Source organism: Falco naumanni, chromosome 19, assembly GCF_017639655.2.
Source record: "Falco naumanni isolate bFalNau1 chromosome 19, bFalNau1.pat, whole genome shotgun sequence".
Classification (NCBI taxonomy): domain Eukaryota; kingdom Metazoa; phylum Chordata; class Aves; order Falconiformes; family Falconidae; genus Falco; species Falco naumanni.
Window position 1 is genome coordinate 2,109,455 of NC_054072.1, and position 19,801 is coordinate 2,129,255.

General features: G+C 45.0%; 1 protein-coding gene across 3 annotated transcripts in view; it reads right to left on the reverse strand.

Annotated features, from left to right (window-relative positions):
* The window catches only part of LRRTM4 (leucine rich repeat transmembrane neuronal 4), a 221,715-nt gene extending 209,143 nt beyond the window's left edge, over positions 1-12,572 (reverse strand). Inside the window, exons 1-3 of one of the 3 annotated variants that reach the window (XM_040618130.1) lie at positions 12,340-12,569; positions 11,870-12,078; positions 8,215-9,761 (exon numbers count right to left, since the gene is read on the reverse strand). In XM_040618130.1, coding sequence (XP_040474064.1) covers positions 8,215-9,761; positions 11,870-11,873 — 1,551 coding nt within the window. In that variant the 5' untranslated portion in view covers positions 11,874-12,078; positions 12,340-12,569. Of the gene's footprint in view, positions 1-8,165; positions 9,762-11,869 lie in introns of all 3 variants that reach the window. The other 2 variants (XM_040618131.1, XM_040618132.1) reach the window with 2 other exon arrangements.
* Between the last annotated feature and the right edge of the window lie 7,229 nt (positions 12,573-19,801).

Sequence of the window (19,801 nt, forward strand, 5' to 3'; positions counted from 1 at the left end):
ATCTTCGTATACGATGTAATTACTAAGCCGTGCCTGTTGCGACGAAGGCCGTGCCACGTTCCCACAACACATTTCATACAAAGTGACTTAAAAACCATCTGCTGCTTCTCCTGAGGTAAAGCTTTTGCAGTGCAGTTGAAGTGTTCAGACAGAAAATACTAAGTACTTTTATATGACAAAAGAACTTACAAAAATTTGGTACCAAAGTCAAGACTGAGGTCGGTCTTCCCCATTTAGGACTTCACATAACCAAAACACACACTTCTACAAGCACAAAACATCAGCAATCCACCTTTGATCATAAACAAACCGATCAGGCTACTCTTCCCTGTAGGCTAAGATCAGAAATATTATTTTTCTTTTTATTGTTGTCTATTTCAGAGGAAAGTGAGTAACATGGTGATGGTGAGAGAACAGGGGGGGGAAAAAAGAACCTTCATAGCAAAGAGCCGTTGCATAAGATTGTGATCTATGTGATGCAGGAAGAAAGAATTAGGATAATGTTACTTATCTGACAAATTTTGGGAACTACAGGTAAGAAGTACTATGCAAAAAAGTCCTTGCCTTTTTGTCACATACAGGAGAGAAAACAAAGAAGGGAAGTTCAAGCATCCTCGCAAAGTCCCGGCATTTTCTGTAGGAAGTTGCCCAGGGCCAGAGACACAGCCTTGGACCACAGAGCTTTCAGGAAAGACTCTCTGGCTTGCTAGCATCCATGAACTTCTCCCATTCTAGCCAAGTATCTTTAAATATATCTAAAGAACCCCCAAAAATACATCTATACTTGAACTAAGAAAAAGAGGTAGAGATTTTGCTGCAGCTAAAATATACCCCAGACGGTGAGAGATTATAGATGATCAGCATTTTCTGCCCTTTCTTGCAGGTAGAACAATTCCCATTCGAGTGCCCATGGCAACTGATGACTAATAGGTCTAAGAGGAAGAGCTTTCGATTTCCTTGCGACTTAAAAAGGCAAAGAGAAAACAAATGCACCGGGCCAAGCAGCCAATATGCCCATAACGTCACGCCGTCCCTTCGCCTCATACTCTGGCTGCTAACAAAGCTGGGATTTTGCAGCTGGGTACAGAGATGGCAGCTCCGCGGAAATACCTCGGAATTGATCCAGTCATCTTGTGGAGATGGAAAGATCTACAAGCAATCTAAGCTTATTTGGCTGCAAAACAGGCAGATGTGATCAAAGCTGATTAGTGTCAAAAATGTTTACTGCTGCAGCCCATCTGCGGCCAGCCCTAAAATACCTAAATCGAAACGACCAAATACCAGGATATTAGTGGCACTATAAACACAAATCGCACAGGCACGTTTCTAACATGGAGAGCACTGGAGAGGGCTGCACACCTCTTCTGTATGCCCAGCAGCTCGTGCCGGCGACGCAGCGATGTCCTGGAGGTGACGGGAGGACCAGCCCATCCCAATGGAAGTAACCCACCTGCCCAGCCGGGATCCAGCCTGCAGTCCCACCAGCTGGGAAACCTGCGGGCTCTTCTCCCGGGGCAGACTGCCTGCCACAGGAGTGTGTGTCTGGGAGCATCGCTCTCCAGAAGCAGAGTAAAGCAGCACGTGCACAGCGCTGACAGTGCCAGGACCCAGCCAGCTTGCGCTGTAACAGCGTCTGGGTTGTTGGGGTGACGGCCTTCACGTCAACAGTCAGGTCAACTCTATTATTCTGGAGGAGAGTTTGAGGAACTTTTCCAGTAGCGGGATACTTACTAATAAGACTGCTTGCCCCTTAATGTGCTTTTTGAGGGCGCTTTTTTTTTTTTTTTTTGGGGGGGTGGTGGTGTTAAAATAAAAAAAAACCCAAATGAATCCACAGATCTACCCTTCTCCCTCCTGGAATGAACTACCATAATGCACTAAAATAGATCTTTTTCTCCTCCCTAAAATACTGGCAGCAGACATCATAAAATGGTCTGGGCTAGGAGGGACCTTAAAGCCCACCCAGTGCCACCCCCCACCAGGGGCAGGGACCCCTCCCAGCAGCCCAAGGTGCCCCCAGCCCCGTCCAGCCGGGCCCTGGGCACTGCCAGGGATGGGGCACCCACAGCTGCTCTGGGCAGCCCGGCCCAGCCCCTCGCCGCCCTCACAGCACAGAATTTCTCCTAAAATCTCATCCAAGCCTGCCCTGTTCCAGTTAAAAGCCGTTCCCCCCCATCTTGTCCCCCCACACCCTTGCACACAGCCCCCCTCCAGCTTTCTTGCAGCCCCTTCAGGTGCTGGGGGGCTGCTCTAAGGTCCCCCCGGAGCCTCCTCTTCTCCAGGCTGCACCACCCCAGCTCTCCCAGCCTGCCTGCACCGCAGAGGTGTCCAGCCCTCTGAGCATCCTCGTGGCCTCCTCTGGACATCACAGAGTTTGAGCAAAAGCAGAAGAAGGGGTGAGAGAAAGGAAAAGAGATGGAGAGGGCAAACCGCATCTGTCACAATTCCAGCGATGCAGGAATCCTTCAGAGGGCCTGAGCAACAAGTATAATAGGAACACAAGTATTGTCTCTTGTGCAAAGGTTTTATAATGCAGCGTCCTCTCCCCTTGAGTAGTCCTCACTGTGCATAAGTCAAACCATGGAGTTTCTAGAAAGAGGCAAAATTAGGGGAAGTAGAAAAAGAGGTGATGAGAAGGCAGGGAGGATGATAGTCAATCAGTTACCCGCCCGGCTGGACATCGTGTTTAAGACTATGAATCCTCAGGGCAATTTCAGAGTTCTGTTAATTAACTGTCAGCCTCTGGATGAGACCTAGTGGAGCAAATGTAATGCCCGAGATGTGGTTAGGGAAGTTCCCAAGCCTAAGAGGAAAGAAATCTGGGAGACATGGGCTCAGCTTCTTCCTTTGCCACTGATTATCTGCATTGTCTCAGAGCAGATCACTGTCAAGGTCTCAGCAGCACCTGTATCGCAAGGTCAAATTTCAGACAAGCTAACGTCTCACCCAGGCACCCGAATAAGGACTGAGTAAGATGTTCAGAAGTGTTCAGCATCCTTCTGCAGCTTCCTTTTCAAATTTACAACCAGTGTCTCATTTGCTGCTGATGCACAGCTGGCTGAGTTCTTCCGGAAATACGGCCAGTCATTTTGGTGATATCTTTGGGAAATCTCACACTTTACAAGTGCTGAGCCCAGGAAAATTTGCCCCTGTGCATTTACTGCTACATCACTAGCACTTGTACAGCACAACTTTCTGTCTATTGACATTCTACTTGCAATAACAAGTACGCAAGGCTAACTAAGGCTCTGAATGTTAACAAACACAAATTTCTACCTTTGGTCCTAATCCTGAAGACGTTTCTGAAATTTACCTTCTCCTCAAACCTCACACTGGCCCCGTGCCTAAAAGATTTCACCTCTGTGCCACTTCTGACATATTTCTTCCAGATATACTGCACTGAGGAAAAGCGCCATCAGCTTAGCCTTTGCTTACTCTCCCAGTACAAACACAGAGCTTATGACAGAGTTTCATTAGATTGATTCACCCTTCAGTTTACAACTCAAGCAAGAATTTAGGGTCGATCTATAATCACAGAGAGGTGGAGAGAGGCAGGGTGAGAAAGAGCCATAGCACAGAAGGATGAAAAGAAAGCTGAGTTAACAACGTCCATCCCACCATGTGACAGAACAGTCATTGGAAAGAACCACACCACTCTGGCCCTAAAATGAGGACAGTAGGCTACCTAATTACCAATTGCTGCTTCCCATACTCCTCACCCACCATCTCCCATATTCTTCTCTTTGTAATGCACCACATCTGGGGAATCACCTTCCTCCTGCATTCCTCCAAGCTCTGATGAGCTTTCACCTCTGCCATGAAGTCCTTGCCCAGTATTCCTTGTAAAAATGTAATGCTGATGACCAAAGGAGATACGATCACTGCTCCCACCAGAAAAAGAAAATTTCTGCCAGCCATTGAATGATTTCTCTCAAGAGCTGGCAGCACCACATAAGCTCATGCTTAGCCCCTGGCAGCCCTTCTGGTTGGGTTACAGAGCCACAAAAACCCTCGCAGAACTGGAACCTCTAAATTAAACACTATCAAGATGGAGAGTATTCTTTTTTTTCCTTTTTGCATCTTGTTCAAAACAACACAGCAATGGTATTTATTAAATAAATGAACAGCAGCATGACAACACTCCCCTTTAAATTGGGCTCAAAAGGAGGTGGCCAACAGTAGCTCACCAAGCCTGCATATGTTGCGCTCCTTTATCAATCTATTTCTTCCCACTGGCAAGAGGGGAGGAAGCAGAACTCAAAGTGAACGTAATTTTGTGTGACTGATTTAGCATGTACAAATACAAGTGACAACTGCCCTGGTTTTCACTCCAATGGAAACCACGGGAGCATCAACAGCAGAGATGTAGTTGCACGTGAACAGGTGGGCTTGTTGGTAAACGCTGGGGCACGGTTAGAAATTGAGAAGCGAAAGTGTAAAAAGGAACCTCACAGGGTCTGTGTCGATCGTCTCTCAAAGGGCTTCACATCTGCTGTGCTCAGTTAACACAGAAAAGATGTTCACTTGTTTGGTTGGTTGTTGTTTGTTTTGTAACTGCCAGCCTGAGAAATGGGAGATGAATAACCTTCCAGTAGAAAGAAGGAAACATTTTTGTAGCAATGTTCTGTCTCCGTATATACCTTCACAGTGTGCTATATACAGATATTTTGTGTGTGATACGTATGAAAGGCATACTATTATAGCTTGGTTTATGAAATTACTTTTTATGGCTCCCAGATCTTCAGCAAATGTACAAATAAATATGAAAGAGAGAGGGAGTAAGATGCACATGCACAAAGCAAATACCAAAATGAGATAGCAGCAGTCTGCTAACTGGATAGTGAGAGCCAAAATCATAAGCATCCAGTTATTTTAGAAACTCATGCCAATAGACTAAATAGAATACCATAGGCCAGGTGTCAGTGATTATAATCCCACTGATGCCAAGAGAGTTGCTCCCATTTACAGCAAGCCTGACTTTGGCTCTCTCTCTGTAGTACAAGAAATAATTCATAAAGCATGGGCTCGAAAAAGCAGCCGTACAAACCGTACCTGCAACTCCCCTGCTTGCAGCGCGAGGACCCAGTGCAGGGCAGCTCTCGTACGCCTGCGTTGCGGTGTTACAGGCTAGAAATCTCCCTGAATTTAAAACAGTAACAAACACCACCCCTGCTCACGTGTGTAGCAGCTGGGGGCAAAAAATAAAGCACCTGCACAAATACCTAAGCATGTTATTTCAAGGCCAGTTCTGCCATGGAAAACAAGTGGTTTATGGATGAGATGAGCTGGATACTTCTAAAACCAAAACGATCACTGTGCACGCAATAGGCATGCGCACACGACCTTGGGCCACACTCAGAAACCATCCGTTATCACCCAGCTACCTGCGGCAGAGGATGCTCAGGCATCCTTCCCAGGTCAAAACGGAATGAAACCATTCTTTCCTTCCTGAACGACACACGATTTTCGGACCCTTTAGCTGCTTACAGGCGTGCACATAGGTGGACACGCGAACGCAGACAATTGCTTGAATAATTGTACTAAAAGAAGTGAAACTGGTAAACTTGATGCATTGTGAAAGCCTGCCTGCCTTCGTTTTGATAATCAGAGGCTCTTCTCCCCTCTAAGTGGTCCTCTTGGGGAGGAGCCTCAGCGCCAGCGGGAATGAGCAAGTCAGAGCAACAGCAGGATGGGCCTGAACTCTGTCTCACTTGTACAAAATCATAGTTTTCCCAGAAGTGTGTACATCTGGGTGAATTAGCAAATACTGAGATGTTCCATTTTCTTACCCCCCCCCCCCCCCCCCAAACATAAAACCTTTCCCCTGCCGAGACATTACGAGGTATTTTTTTCTTACCATTTTTAAGTACGGTACAGTGCATATCTATCCTTTTACAAGTGGAACCTTGTAGCTATGGAGACGAAGAACGTTAAATCCAAGCTGAAGATAGTATTTCAGCGGGGGCTTATGGTTGCTACATGTGCCTTCAATGATCTGCTGTTTTCTGTCTCCTGAAGTCTTCTGTGCTAATAGCCGCTGCACGCTAAGCCCCCATGCAAACAAACACAGAGCATCCTACCTCCTACCAGCTGCAGCCCAGGACGACACTGTTGTGGTCAGTACAGTCTCACTGATTTACACCACAACCGAGAAATCCCACAGACAACATGATAAACAGCTTGAGTCCGGCGAAGTGGCGCATCAGCTTAACCTGGACAGAGCAGTGGAATAAAATTGCTCTGGGACTGCAACAGCACCTGGAAACCAGGCGAGCTGGGGTCCCCTTGTGTTTAATGCTGTGCGTGACAGTCCGCACCCATGTGAAGACACTGCCACGTTGACCTTCTGTTACTAGACCTTACAGGACTCTTCAACTTTTTATTTATCTGCCATAACCCAAATGATCTGAAACCCAGTCTCCCAAACAGCAGCACATACTCCCCATCTCCTGTGCACTACGATCCCGATCCAAATTCCATTACAGATTATGGTTTCATTACACGGACTTTCAGTTATGGCATGCAGATTCAGCTGTCTCCCATATCATCTTGGTGTAAATTAAACAGCGTTTTATTCAAGCTAATGAAACTTCAGCGGTGTTACACTTGAGCATGAAGAGGAGACAGCCTTTCAGGTCAAATTAATGCTCCTTGTGACAGCCAGTGAAAATTCAAAATACCTTTGTTAGCATCACTTACTTTAAACTTATCCTGCTAACAGGAAAAAAAACCCCAAACCTAACCTTCATCCATGTGATATGGGTAGAAATGACAAGGCTATGACAGGTTGTTTTCTTTTTTTAAGACAACCCCGCTCCAGAAAAAGCAACCCCAAAACATACACTACTTTTTTTTTTCTTTTTTTTTTTCTTTTTTTGGCTTTTTCTTAGCTCTGTGGTCTGAAATCAGCTAGGGATATTTCAGGTGCCAGATATGAAAGATCTTCAAGATGCCCCATTGTCAGAAAGTGAAAACATCCACTTTCAAAAAATCAGGATCCCCAAACTGCAGCCGGCACAACGCTGCTCATCCTTACACGCCTTTCGTACCACCTGGCTGCCGAAGGCATTGCTCAAAATCTACCGTGGGCAAACCCAGCCTGCATACACGGATACAAATACGTTTCAACGGGCACATTAAGCACTTTTAGGTAGGATGTCCACAACCGAGGAAGCAAAATCAACCACGGTCCCCTAATACCACATCGTGCAGGATTAAGTAACGAGTACTGAAATGTAATTGCGCAAATCCTCCTTACCAGCTATAAATAAGCCAGGGCATTCACAAGGAAAAACGTTCCTTACATACACATTGAGTCATTGACAATACAGCAATGAAAAAATACGGTATTTTCTTGCCAAAGCTGAACAACAGACAAAAGAAGCACTGTCATAGCTTTTCCTATTCCTATTTCCCATGTTGCTGAGTCAAAATCGTAACGTGGCTTAAGCGTGCGGAACCACGAACTCCAGTAGAGTTGTCTCTCAAGCTAAGCCTTCGCTGATCACTGAAATGAAATTGAAGAAACCCAAGAATCCCTCTCTCCCAACCCAGATAGCTGCCAACGTACTGTTGGCCCGGGGCCTTGACAAGGCTCAAGGGGAGAAGAGCGAGCGAGGCGGCTTGTACGGGCCGGGGGCTCCCGGAGAACAAGCGCCTGACCCACAGCTCGTGCTGCACTCCCGTCCCCCCCGGTGTACTCCCGAATCAGACAGAAAATGCAAAAAACTTTGGTGTTGTTTTTACACAGGCCATAAGCCCCTCAAGATTTGACGTCGGGTTGGGGGTAAAGCAGCTTCCATATTTATTCTTAAAACAGAAAAGTCTCTTTAGCTCCTCTGTTCCTACCCATGCCTTAAAAACCGGATTCTCTTGTAGCCATGGCTAATAACACGGGTGCAGCACCTAGAGGACAATGACACTCTAGATGCCTTTATCACAGTTGTTTACTTCAACCAAACCCATTTTTTTTATAAGTCTGAATTATTCAAAGTAATCACCGCCACTTCCCTGACCGTTGTTATTTAATGAGATAACCTTTCATACCGAAGCAAACCCAAAAGCAAAAAAAAAAAAAAGAAAAAAAAAAAAAAAAAAAATTTAAAAAAATCATCTCATTAATTTTTCTAGTGTTTAGAGACACCTCAAGAGCTTCAAACATTTACCTCTCCTTCCCAGCAGCTGAAATGGTTTTAGGAGGATCATGGTTCATACCTCACATTCCCTGGAGCCAGAGATGGTATACGTGCAGGGCCCAGATCCATTAACCGATACATCCATGGTCTCAGAGTTTGTTGGCTTGTAGTCCACGTAATACTCCTGTAAAGGGGAGTTCATTTGCCTTTCAGACTCTCGGGCCTTTTTCCTGCGCCTCTTCATGAGCGTGTGCTGCTGGAGCTGTTTCATGCTGGCTGGGTAGCGCTTCCACGACACGTAGATAACCAACAAAATCATGGCCACGGAAAGAAAGAGGGCCACGCTCCCAGCGATAATTTTGTGAAAGGAAACGTGCTCGTACTCGGGTTCCACTCCAGGCGTTGGGAGGTCTGCGGAAGGGCTCGGCATAACAGAAGTTGGCTGATTGCTTTCAAGTTTGGAAACGGTGGGCTTAGGAATGAAGACGGGTCTCTGGGGGGTTTTGGGTGCCTGGTATGATCTTTCAGTAACCACCACCTGGATTTCAGCACAGATATTATATGTTTCCACGGCATCGCTCACTTTCTCACCCTGGATGTGTTTAGGGCCTGCACATATCATAGTGCTTTCTTTATTTCCCTTGAAATTCTTAAGCCAAGTAAACAGAGGGCAAATGCTTCGAGTACATTCCCACATATTTCCGGACAGAGTGATGGAGATGAGCGAGATCCACGTATTGATGGTCTCCTGAGAGATGTTGGTGAGTTTGTTGGAATCCAGGTTCAGCTTTTGCAGGTTGGGGAGGCACTGGAAGGTTCCAGGCTCTACCCCTGTAATGTCATTTCCTGATAAATCCAAGTTGTGCAAGGAACTCCAAGTCCACGTTAAACCTTGGCTAATAGACCGGATCCTATTCCACTGCAAATAAATCGAGCGGAGGTTGAAGAGGCGTGGAAAGTGGGCAAAATTGATCTTAGAAAACTGGTTGTGCTCCAAGTGGAGCTCTGTCAACTTCAAAAGGCCAGCGAAAGCGTTACGGGATAAGCTCCGCAGGCGGTTGTAGCCCAAATCCAGGAAGTCAAGGTTTCGGCAGTCTTGGAAAACTCGGATCGGCACGGTTTTCAGCGAGTTAGACCGCAAATGCAAGATCAAGAGTTTACGAAGGCCCTTGAACTGCTCAGACTGCAGCACCTGCAACTTGTTGTAAGAGAGGTCCAGATTGCGGAGGTTGGGGACTGGGTGAAACGTTTTGTTGTGCAGATGGGTAATTTTGTTGGAGCTCAGAATTAATTCCTTCAGCCTGCGGATCCCCTGAAACGCATCCTCATCCACGGAGCTGATGTAATTATGGTCAAGATAAAGCCATATGAGCTGATTCAGGCCCGCAAACTGATTTGATTTAAGCTTCTGAATGCTGTTGTACCGTAACGATAAGCCTTGAGACCCTCCAGAAATATTCTGAGGGATGTCTCTGAATGCATGGGATTCGCAGTACACAATCTTGCCATCGCATCTGCAGTTCTTGGGGCAAGCTCGCTGAGCCCCCGCAAGCATAACAAACAGCACCATAGGAAGTAGCACTAACAACACACTCATGCCTCTCAGCTGCTTAATTAAATGGAAACCTACAATATTAAAAAGAAAACAAATGTGCATTGTAAAGCTATTAAAACAAATTGCCAACAGATTACTACCGTCAATGGGGTTTCTAATAAAGCCTTAGCGAAGCAGTGGATTTTGGAGACAACCTGTTTGCCTCCTGTCTCACGCTTTCTGTTGTGTAAATTCCTGTCCTTTGAGTTCCTGGCTTGCCATCTCTCCTAGCCACACCATCACCAGTACTACTCTTGTTATTCAATTACTTTTGTGTGATTTATGATCCCTCAGGAGGACCAAGAGCCTGTTCCCTATTCGCTTTTCTCCTGTACATCATCTCTCAGTGTAGCTGGTATATCCTTATCGCTAGATGCTGAGGTTTTAACAATAAACATATTTGTCAAGTCACTGTGCTGAATGCTCCATAGTGCTGGGAAGGAAATGAGCCCAAGCCTCTGGAATTTATGTGCTGCTAAACGTGTTCCTTAATAAAAGCAATTGCAAGTCCAATTCCTCCAAATATTACTGCAAAAAGTGAGAAATCTACTTATGATGAAGTTTGATCCATCTTTAAAACTTGCATTTATTGTAAAATTAGGCACTGAGTAAAGGCTTTACTTTTTGCACCAACTGATTTGCTTTTAAGAGTAGGTTTAGATAGGCTCACTCATTGTTTTTATGTACCTGAAATACAGAAAAAGATGCACAGAAACAAACTTCAACCATATGGAGAAGTATACCGTATGATGCTAGTATGGGACCCCAATGCCAAGATAATGGTGGAAGACATATTTTTTTCAAATGAATCACGGTCTTAACACATATTCATTTAAAGTTATCTACATGTAGCTGTGAATACCTAAGCATTTATTATTTTGTATATACGTTGTATACCCTATGAAAATATGCACACAAATACTTCAACACATAAACACTGCCTTGGCCGCAGCAAAATGCAGAAAGTTTAAAGGGGTACATTTCTATTTCAACTCCCCCTCTCTCTTCCACAGGTCTACTGATTCTAAGGTGTTGCATTTGAGATGTCAAATTTATCATATAGTAGCAATGCTGTTACGTGAGGACAGGCACATTTTCCACATTCTTTGAATAATTACGAAAGGGGGCGGAGGGCTTGTCAGAAAACCCAACATACATACGCACACTTTCCTTAGCCTGTAATAATTCTAGGACTGGTGCCTCTGTCCAGAGTTGCAATCTTGCTACGAATTAAAATGCATTCTTCCAACAGGAAATATTTTAAGGGATGGTATCTCCTTAATATGTAATTACTTTAAGATTTAGAACACACACAAAACCAACCCTGTGCTGCAGTTATTTAACCCAATTTTAAACCAAGGGTCAATCTGCAAAATAATTCCTAATCTAAAATGCTCCTGACTAGGTGCCTCTGCCTTGCACTTTAATGGTTAGATTTTTAATTTAAATCCTCATCTTGTGCTACTGCCTATGTGCCAGCAGCAGCCGGCTAGAAATATGTTCTGGCTGTTACAGACTTGGGGGCTGGGGGGAAGGAAGGAGGGAAATAAACCTGTCACACTTGAAAAAAATAAGACTGGCAAATGACTGCTGGAAATCTAGCAGCAACATCAGTGGCATCTTTTCGAAGACCAAAGAAGCCTTTTCAAAACCACCTATACAAGAAAATCCCCCCCCTCCCCTTTGCTTCCCACATACTGCAAAGTGTTAACAGTCCTTTCTGACAGCCTGAACAATACCGCTACAGGCTCAACAAATATGAATTATCAACCCAGAAGAAATTTTGTGTGAGCGTGCCTCACGCATACATGTACTTATCTATACGTGTGCAGGTGTGTGGGTGGGTTGTACAGCCAGCAAACGTACTCTCTACAGTCCTTAACTCGGTGCATGCATTTACAGATTAATTACATACAAAACCACTGCAGGAGGAAAGGTGTGTATGTGCTGGGGGGGGCTGGGGGGGGGAAATACATGCTCTAAAAATACAATAGCAAGTACAGTGAGTCACCTGGCAAAGGAATGCACTGCTGCTGTTTAGGCTGTTTCCCCCTCCTAAACAGCTAATAATCCAACTGAAAAATATACCATACAGCTGCAGCTGTGCTAACAGACAAACAAGAAAAGTAAGTTCACTTACCCATCCTTTTGTCATCAACAAACGTCCTCCTTCTCCTTTCTCCAGCTGTTTTCTTCTCTCTCTTCCCTTTTTTGCTTTCCCTTTGCCTCTCTCTCTCTTTTTAAAACTGGTCTCTTTTCTTTAAACCATCAGAATCTTCATGTCACAGCACGGTTGCCACTCACATCACCGCCATCCAGTGTGCATGCCAGTAACCCACACAAAGTTCCCTAGAGAGGACAAGCAAGAATTTTGGGGATGAGGAAGGGAAAGGATAGGGAAAGGGGTTGGGGGTGGGGAAGACAGGACGGAGGATGGGGGGGAGTGTGGGGGGGGGGGGGGGGGTAGGGAGGGACTCTAAGCTCTGAGAGCCATTGTGTAAGTCATCAGAGAACCATCAGCATTAAGTGGCAATCTGCAAGTAAAAGCTAGAGCAGACAATGAAGGTAACCCAACTTCTCTGGGAGAAATAAAAAAATCTTTCCCGGTACCTAGCATCTCTCATTCTGCTGCCTTTTGCCATTCCCAGGCACAGCAATCCATCCTCCAGCTCCCCAGCTCCTGAAGCAGGCAGGCCTCCCGCGCTGTGCAAGACCCCCAGTTTAAAAGCTACGCAGGATAGGTTTCTCCATTTAGCTGGTCAGGTTTAAAGTGTTTTGTAGCTGTGCTGAGAGGCAGCTCTTGTCTAATTCAGAAGGCTTTCCAGAGAGTGATGATGCTTCGGAGCTTGTTGGTGCTAATGTTCTAGTTTGTGATACACTGAGTGCCCTCCACTGGAGAAAACAGATCACACATTAAAGGCATGAACAAGTGATCCTGTCATTGCTATGCAGACTTTCTTCCTTCAGAAAAGAAAATTAAAGACACAGTATTGCCTTGCCCACCATCATCCTTTCCCGGACCCTTTTGCCTTCCCCAGATTATTAAATGTTTATATTGTGGATTTTCTGGCAGGCAACGTAAAACACTAAAAAACCCACCTCTTCCCTGGTTATCGGGCAACCTGATCTTTTTCTAATCCACCTGACCCGTATATTTTTCTCAGGCAAATTCTCAACTGTTTTTTCTTTTCCTGTCTTCACAGGGTGAAAACAGGAAAAGGAATGTTTGCAGATTAAAAGTGAAAGTCGTGTTAAAGGCTTGAGGGAGGCAGGAACCCTTCAAAGCCATCATCCACACAAAAGGCATTTAATTGCATCAAATCCAAACGTCAACATACTGAAAACAGCTTGGGTTTTCCTTTTTTTTTTTTTTTTTTTTTTAATCTAAGTGCCTTTCAGTCAGAAAAATACTGAGTTTGATGAAATGCAGAACCGAAGCTGCAGAATTAGTGCCGCCTTTTTTCTTCCAAACTCCTCTCCTCCCCACTGCTCTCCCCCCTCCAAAAGCGGTGACTGCTCTGGGTTTCGGCAGCCTTCAGGCACAGCCCTGGTGCTGCGATGACCGGGGGTATGACACCCCCCCCCCCCCCCCCCCCCAGCGTTTCACCTCCTGCTATTTGTCTGGCTAGCTTCCTAGGGCTTGAATTAATTCTCACCCGCTCCAACAGAAAGCTGCCGAAGGGAAGCGGAGGCAGCGGGTCTGGTTAGCCCTATTAACCAGCAGCAGCAGGGTACGAGCCTCGCTGGAGCCGCACACAGACACACGCACGTACCAGTTCTGGTTTCAAAGCAAACTCCGCTCTCTCCGAGGGCAGCACTGCGCTGCTCCCGCACATTTGGAACCCGGGTTCCCAACGCTCTCCCATCCCTGCCCTCTGCCCCCGTGCTACACCGACATCAGGTACTGGGAAAACACCCCCCTGCCCAGATCTTCAGCTTAGATGCCAAAATGGTACTTTTTCTAAAGTCTGTCATGAGCTAACCGTTATGTGTTACTTATTTTTTACATTATTTTAAAAATAATTCCCATTATGACTAAAGCACACCTTGCTCAGCATTTTACAGCCCATCCCTCCTGAGGTTTCTGTGTACTACTACTCCTAATTCCACTCGATAAGAAAAAAGAAAATTGCATGAAACTCAAGGTCAGATTCTCAGTTCTTTCATATTAGTTCCTTATTCCTGGCTCAGACAAAAAGACCGTTGCTTGCCCCTGCAATCCATTCCAAATAAAGTCACCCCTGCCTGGCCCCAGTGCCTGGGTCTGCAGGATTTTCTTCAGAGCAAAAAGGTTGCGGCACAGAATGGGCACAGTATTTCAATTCCATTTTAAAAAAAATAATCTGCAAAACAATTGCAGAAGCCAACTTTTCATCCGCCATATCCGCACCCAGACTGCCACATCCCAAAGCTTCTAAATAACAAGCCTGGTTTTGTGTGTCCTGTTAAGAGAATCTGTTGCTATCTATAGATCAGAGACTGATTTCCCTAAGAAAAATACCATTAACTAATCACTACTTTTATTCTGAATTGGCCAATTTACATGGTACGCTGATTTTGCAACGCACACCTCCCTCAAACAAGATTCAGAACTTAATTATCATAATGATGCTGAAAGTCCTTTTTTCCGTATCTCTATTAACCACATCTGCATTCCAGTCAGTATCACTTTAGCTAGCATTCATATTTATTCATGATATAATTTCCTAATAAAGGTAAAAGCTAAAGTGTGCAGTTATTACACCTGTATTGATAATTCTCCAGGAAGAGTCCATTTGAAACTCTGCCAAGTGTGAGTGTGAACTGAGGAGAGTGATGGCAACAGAAAGCGTTCTGATTTTCAGGGGATGCCTTTTCCTGGATCCTTTGATCCTACGAGAGCTGAAGCAGCACTGCCATAAGCTGTCCTACCGCCATATACTTACAGAAACACCAAATCCCCACGTTCCTGCAAAAAGTTTTAAATAACTTTGTTTTCATAAAAATCCCACAACACTAAAGGAAAATTTCACCAATGCCCAACCAGAAAACTTTAGTACCTGAGCTGAAACCAAGCGAGTTTTCCCTCAACAGCATAAAGGCCACTCTCCCTTTTTTTTTTTTCCTTTACACTTTTTTTTTTTCCCCTTTACATTTTCTGATAAAATATAAAACAAAACCATTTGAACATTTGCCAAAGAGGAAGAAATGGGAAAGTTTTAATCAGTCTAAATAAGTGACTCTAAAAGGTAAAAAACCTCACAGAGGAGAGGAGCATGAAAGTGCCTGTTTGTGGTTTTGTTCCATTTCTTTGGAGTGGCGAGAGGTACAAGATCTCTGCGCACAGCTCAGGGAAACCTGAAATGTTCTGAGTGCTCAGTTGATCCTCATCCAACTGGCAAAGTTTCCTGCCACCTGATCAAGAGTTACCTAGATAAATTATCCATACTAGTACGTTCGTGTGCCACGGGATCTACCGTTTCTCTTCCAGGACCATGGCTCTGTACATGTCTAATTAAGTATTAGATCAATAGTAAGTTGTGACTATTTTTTATATATATATAAAAATACATGTATATGTGTGTGTATATACGTATATACACTGTCAAGTATGCTTGGAAATTTAGCCTTGAGCCTTTCAGCCTACCAATTTGCTTTCATACACAAATACTTAAAAATTAACAACAATAACTAATATAACTCCACTCTGGTGAGACACACCACCACCACCACCACCCCCTGCAGCACTGCGTCCAGCTCTGGGGTCCCAGCGTCAGGAGGACACGGAGCTGTGGGACCACGAGGATGCTCAGAGGGCTGGACACCTCTGCGGTGCAGGCAGGCTGGGAGAGCTGGGGTGGTGCAGCCTGGAGAAGAGGAGGCTCCGGGGGGACCTTAGAGCAGCCCCCCAGCACCTGAAGGGGCTGCAAGAAAGCTGGAGGGGGGCTGTGTGCAAGGGCGTGGGGGGACAGGATGGGGGGAACGGCTTTTAACTGGAACAGGGCAGGCTTGGATGAGATTTTAGGAGAAATTCTGTGCTGTGAGGGCGGCGAGGGGCTGGGCCGGGCTGCCCAGAGCAGCTGTGGGTGCCCCATCCCTGGCAGTGCCCAGGGCCCGGCTGGATGGGGCTGGTGGGAGGGGTCCCTGCCCGTGGCTGGGGGTGGAACTGGGTGGGCTTTAAAGTCCTCTCCAACCCAAACTGTCCTGTGAGATTTTTGGTATTTACATCATACACTGACTTTGCAAAACGTACCACCATCAGCAGCCCTCACAACCTGCCTACAAGGAAGAGAAGAACGTCCTCCGTGCTTTCCTGTAGTACCAGCAGTTCAGTTACTGGCAATTTACAGCCCTGAGTAACTTCTCCTAGTAGCCTCAGTGGTAGAACTGCTGGAAGGAAATAAGCTAATGCTCTTTGGCCAATTTCTGATTTTCTGCCTACGGAGACCTCTAAGGTCTGCACTGCTCCTGCACATTCTATTTATTCAAAGTACTCCTTAGTGAGAAAGACATGAGGAAAATAAGCAAACTTAAGAGGTGTTTGGGCCTGTCCAAGGTATTGCCAGATCCACGTTGCAAAGCTCATGACTCAGGCAGCAAATAGCACTTTCTATTTCCCCTTGATGTACTCAGCCATCAGGTTGTAGTCAAGTTTCATTTTCAAGGCCTTACAAAATCATTTAGGCTTATGGGATAGTCTGAGAGGTTTCAGGCACAAAAAGCACAACTACCGTCACCCAGAGAGAATATAAACCAAGAATCCTCCCCCAAATATTTCCACAACAGACCCGTAATTTCTTTTTCATAACCCATTTCATAGAGACGAGTAGCCTTCATCTGAAATCCACAAAAGACGGAAGAGCCACCCAGTGCCTGCGCAGGTTGCTGCTGCTAACGACCCCCACTACCAAAGAGATTTAAGAGTCAAAGCTCTTCAGGACAGTCTTTGTTCAGCAGGAGCCCTGCATCAGTGTCTTCCCCAACCAACCTCAACCCTGCATCAGTCACAACAGTCACGCACAAGCCTTTGCTCCCACCATCTCCTTTTTTATCAGGTGTCGATGTAACCTGCTGAGACGTTCCACAGCTCCACCAATGTGCAACCAAGGAGACAACCCCGACACAGCCTCTAACTGAAGAATTTTTGCTTTTCAGTATACCTGTGAAGGTTGATATGGCTCAAAGCATAGAATTAGATTGTGTCAGCCGTGGTGATCCCAGTTTCAGCCTCTGCATCTCATCCAAGACGACAGATAACACTCCAGGACAAGCTGGACTCTACCCTAGCCAAAATACTGGGTTTAGATGCTCTCCAGCTTTTTTTCCAGCCATTATTCTTCACAAGCATAGCATCTGCACCAAGATGCATTTCCCCTTCATTTAATTAAGAGGTTTTTTTAATTTCGTTTTTTTCTCAGACATCTAATAACTATTTTTCTTTATACATTTATCTGCTTAGTGACAAATGTCTAATCTCAGCTCTAATTGCTTTTAAAGCCCGTAACAGCCTTAGCAAACCCAATCTAAAAATGAACAGGCAGCCCAAATACAGATATTGCATATCCTAAGATTAACTAGAGCGTAACTCCTCCTCAAATGCAAGCCTCGCTCTTCTACCCAAATGCTAACTCCTTAGTTCAAACCTCTAACAAAGAGTTTGCAAGATGATGTATCAGAATTTGCTGGCAGCAGGATATAGCCATATCATATATATACACACATATATATATATATATCCATCATATATAGCCAAAAGATACTTAAGATGTCCAGTGCTATCAACATTTGTAACCTCAACGGTTCAACCACCCTCCACATTAGCTGAGGGGGTGGTGCACCGGGTGAAGTGGAAAAGAAAATACTGACAATGGGGTTTTTTTGTGGAGTAGGTAGAAGCCTTCCTGTAATCCCCAAGTGCTACTGAGGCAGAAAGATATTTAATTAAAATAACGAGAAGTAAGAGACCATTCCAGCTGGACAATTAGTCAACACAGGACTGACTATACACTTCATTAAGAGACTGTTAGAGCTACAAGTCGAATGTTACTGGGAACTGCACCTTTAAGCAAATTTCCTCCCAGCTCTGGGATGCAGGGTGAGGAGGTACCCATTATCACGCAGGCGCTGTCGCAACTGCCCACTCCTTGTTAAAGGCAACCCCGCTCCCTCTTGTGAGTCCAAGTAGATCCTGGAATAGAGGATCTTATCATGGGTGCATCACTGCTTCTAAACAAGCAAAGTCTTTGACACAGAAAATGTTTGTATTTCCCACCAGTGAGGATGGAGGGAAGATTCTGTTTGTGCCCCCAGTATGGAACACCACTGCACGCAGCCTGTTCTTGCACAGACACCTGGGGTCTTGTTCCTCCCCTGCAATGCCACCTGCTTTGCCCTCTTTGGCCTCAGCTACGCCACTGCCCCATCAGTCACTCTCTCCAACTACTCAGCATCATTGCCAAAGGAAGTTATTGACACCTCCAATTAGCCTGTTCCGCTTTCAAGTAAAGATCTTCACGTTGTTGCATTCAAAATGAGCTTGCAAATTCTATGGGCTAAAAATGTGTATAAATTCTCCAAGCTAATCTGGCACATTCTGAATGAAGCAGATGTGTCCACATTTGATGTGTACTAGTAATGTATATACACAGCTAAACCAGAATCTTTACATATGTAGATGGGTGTATGTATTTCATGAACTAGCTTGCACATCAAATTTTACTTAACATGTACTCTGCACAACGCTGCCGAAATGAGGACTGCAGACACCTGTGTAAAGTTAATTGGCAAGGCTTTCAAAACATGACTTCCTTCAATGCAATTTACAGGCAAAACAATAATTAGGGGGGCACACTTTCGTGATTTCTAAGGTGCCCATACTGAGTTTTGAAATGAATCCGAAAATGAGTGTCAGTTAAGAACAAAAGACAAACCAGACCCTGCCTACCTAATTTGTTTTAGGAGAGTTGCCTGGAAAACCGAGCGCTGGGGGGTGGGCCCAGCAGCAGGCGCAGGAGGACAGGGTCAGACAGAGAGGGTGTGTGCACACATGCATTTCAGTTCTCCAAAGTAATCATCTCTTTCATACCTGACTGGCAGCATGAGCCAAATCCACTCAAAATCTGCTTCTGCGGTTTCTGACCCACAAAGACTCCTGAACCTTCTGGGTTTTTCTGCTGTGAAGGGTTGTCACAAACCTGTAAAGATGACACACGGCTTCTTTGATGACAGAGCATCTGTAAGAGGTGTACTAGCACAGCTAAGCTGATCTAAAAAATCACATCCTTCGTGCCCATGTTTCCTAAACTTTTGAAGTTAGGAACTTTTGAAGAATACACCAGTTAATAAAGACACACAAGAAATGACCATGTCTTGCTTCTCTGCTCATATAGCAGCTAGCGAAACAGGTCAGTATTTCATCGTATCTTTTTCTCATTAATACATTTTAACTCACGGTGAGCACTGCTGTAAGGGTAACAGCCTTCACTACAGAGATACGTGAACCAGCCAACAGTAACAATTCAAATCACAGGATTAAAAGCTACAAACTCAGGGTGGGTTTTTAGGGAAATGAGAACATGTTTCACCATATCATCTTGAACACATGACTGCCTTACTTTTGTTAACATTCAGCTCCAGTGGAATGATTCGGTGATAAGGCCTACTTCGAGTCAATTTATCTGGGCTGCATTCACTTGCTTCCTTTTAATCTGGTCTCGTTCACCAAGGCTGAAACAGATACACAACTCAGAAATCAAATGCTGCAAATAAAGCTAGCATGCATCTTTGTTTCAAGGGCTACTGAACTCAGACCTTGGGTTTTCCTTTCTCCCTCTCTCCCCACTGCTAGTAAACTCTGAATAAATTAGCAGTTGGTGTGTAATGGCTGGAGCAACTTCATTAATAGGCTGTCATCCTGTGCAGAGGTACAACTTCTGACGCTGAGGCTCTAACATCCTATGAATTACTGATGGAAACGTATACACGTATACACGCCAGTTACCTTCAACTCTTCATGTGCTAAGTGTCTAATCATCAACAATACATGACCACCGCCATTTGGCTGATAACGTTACAGCCAGTGTACAGTAAACCC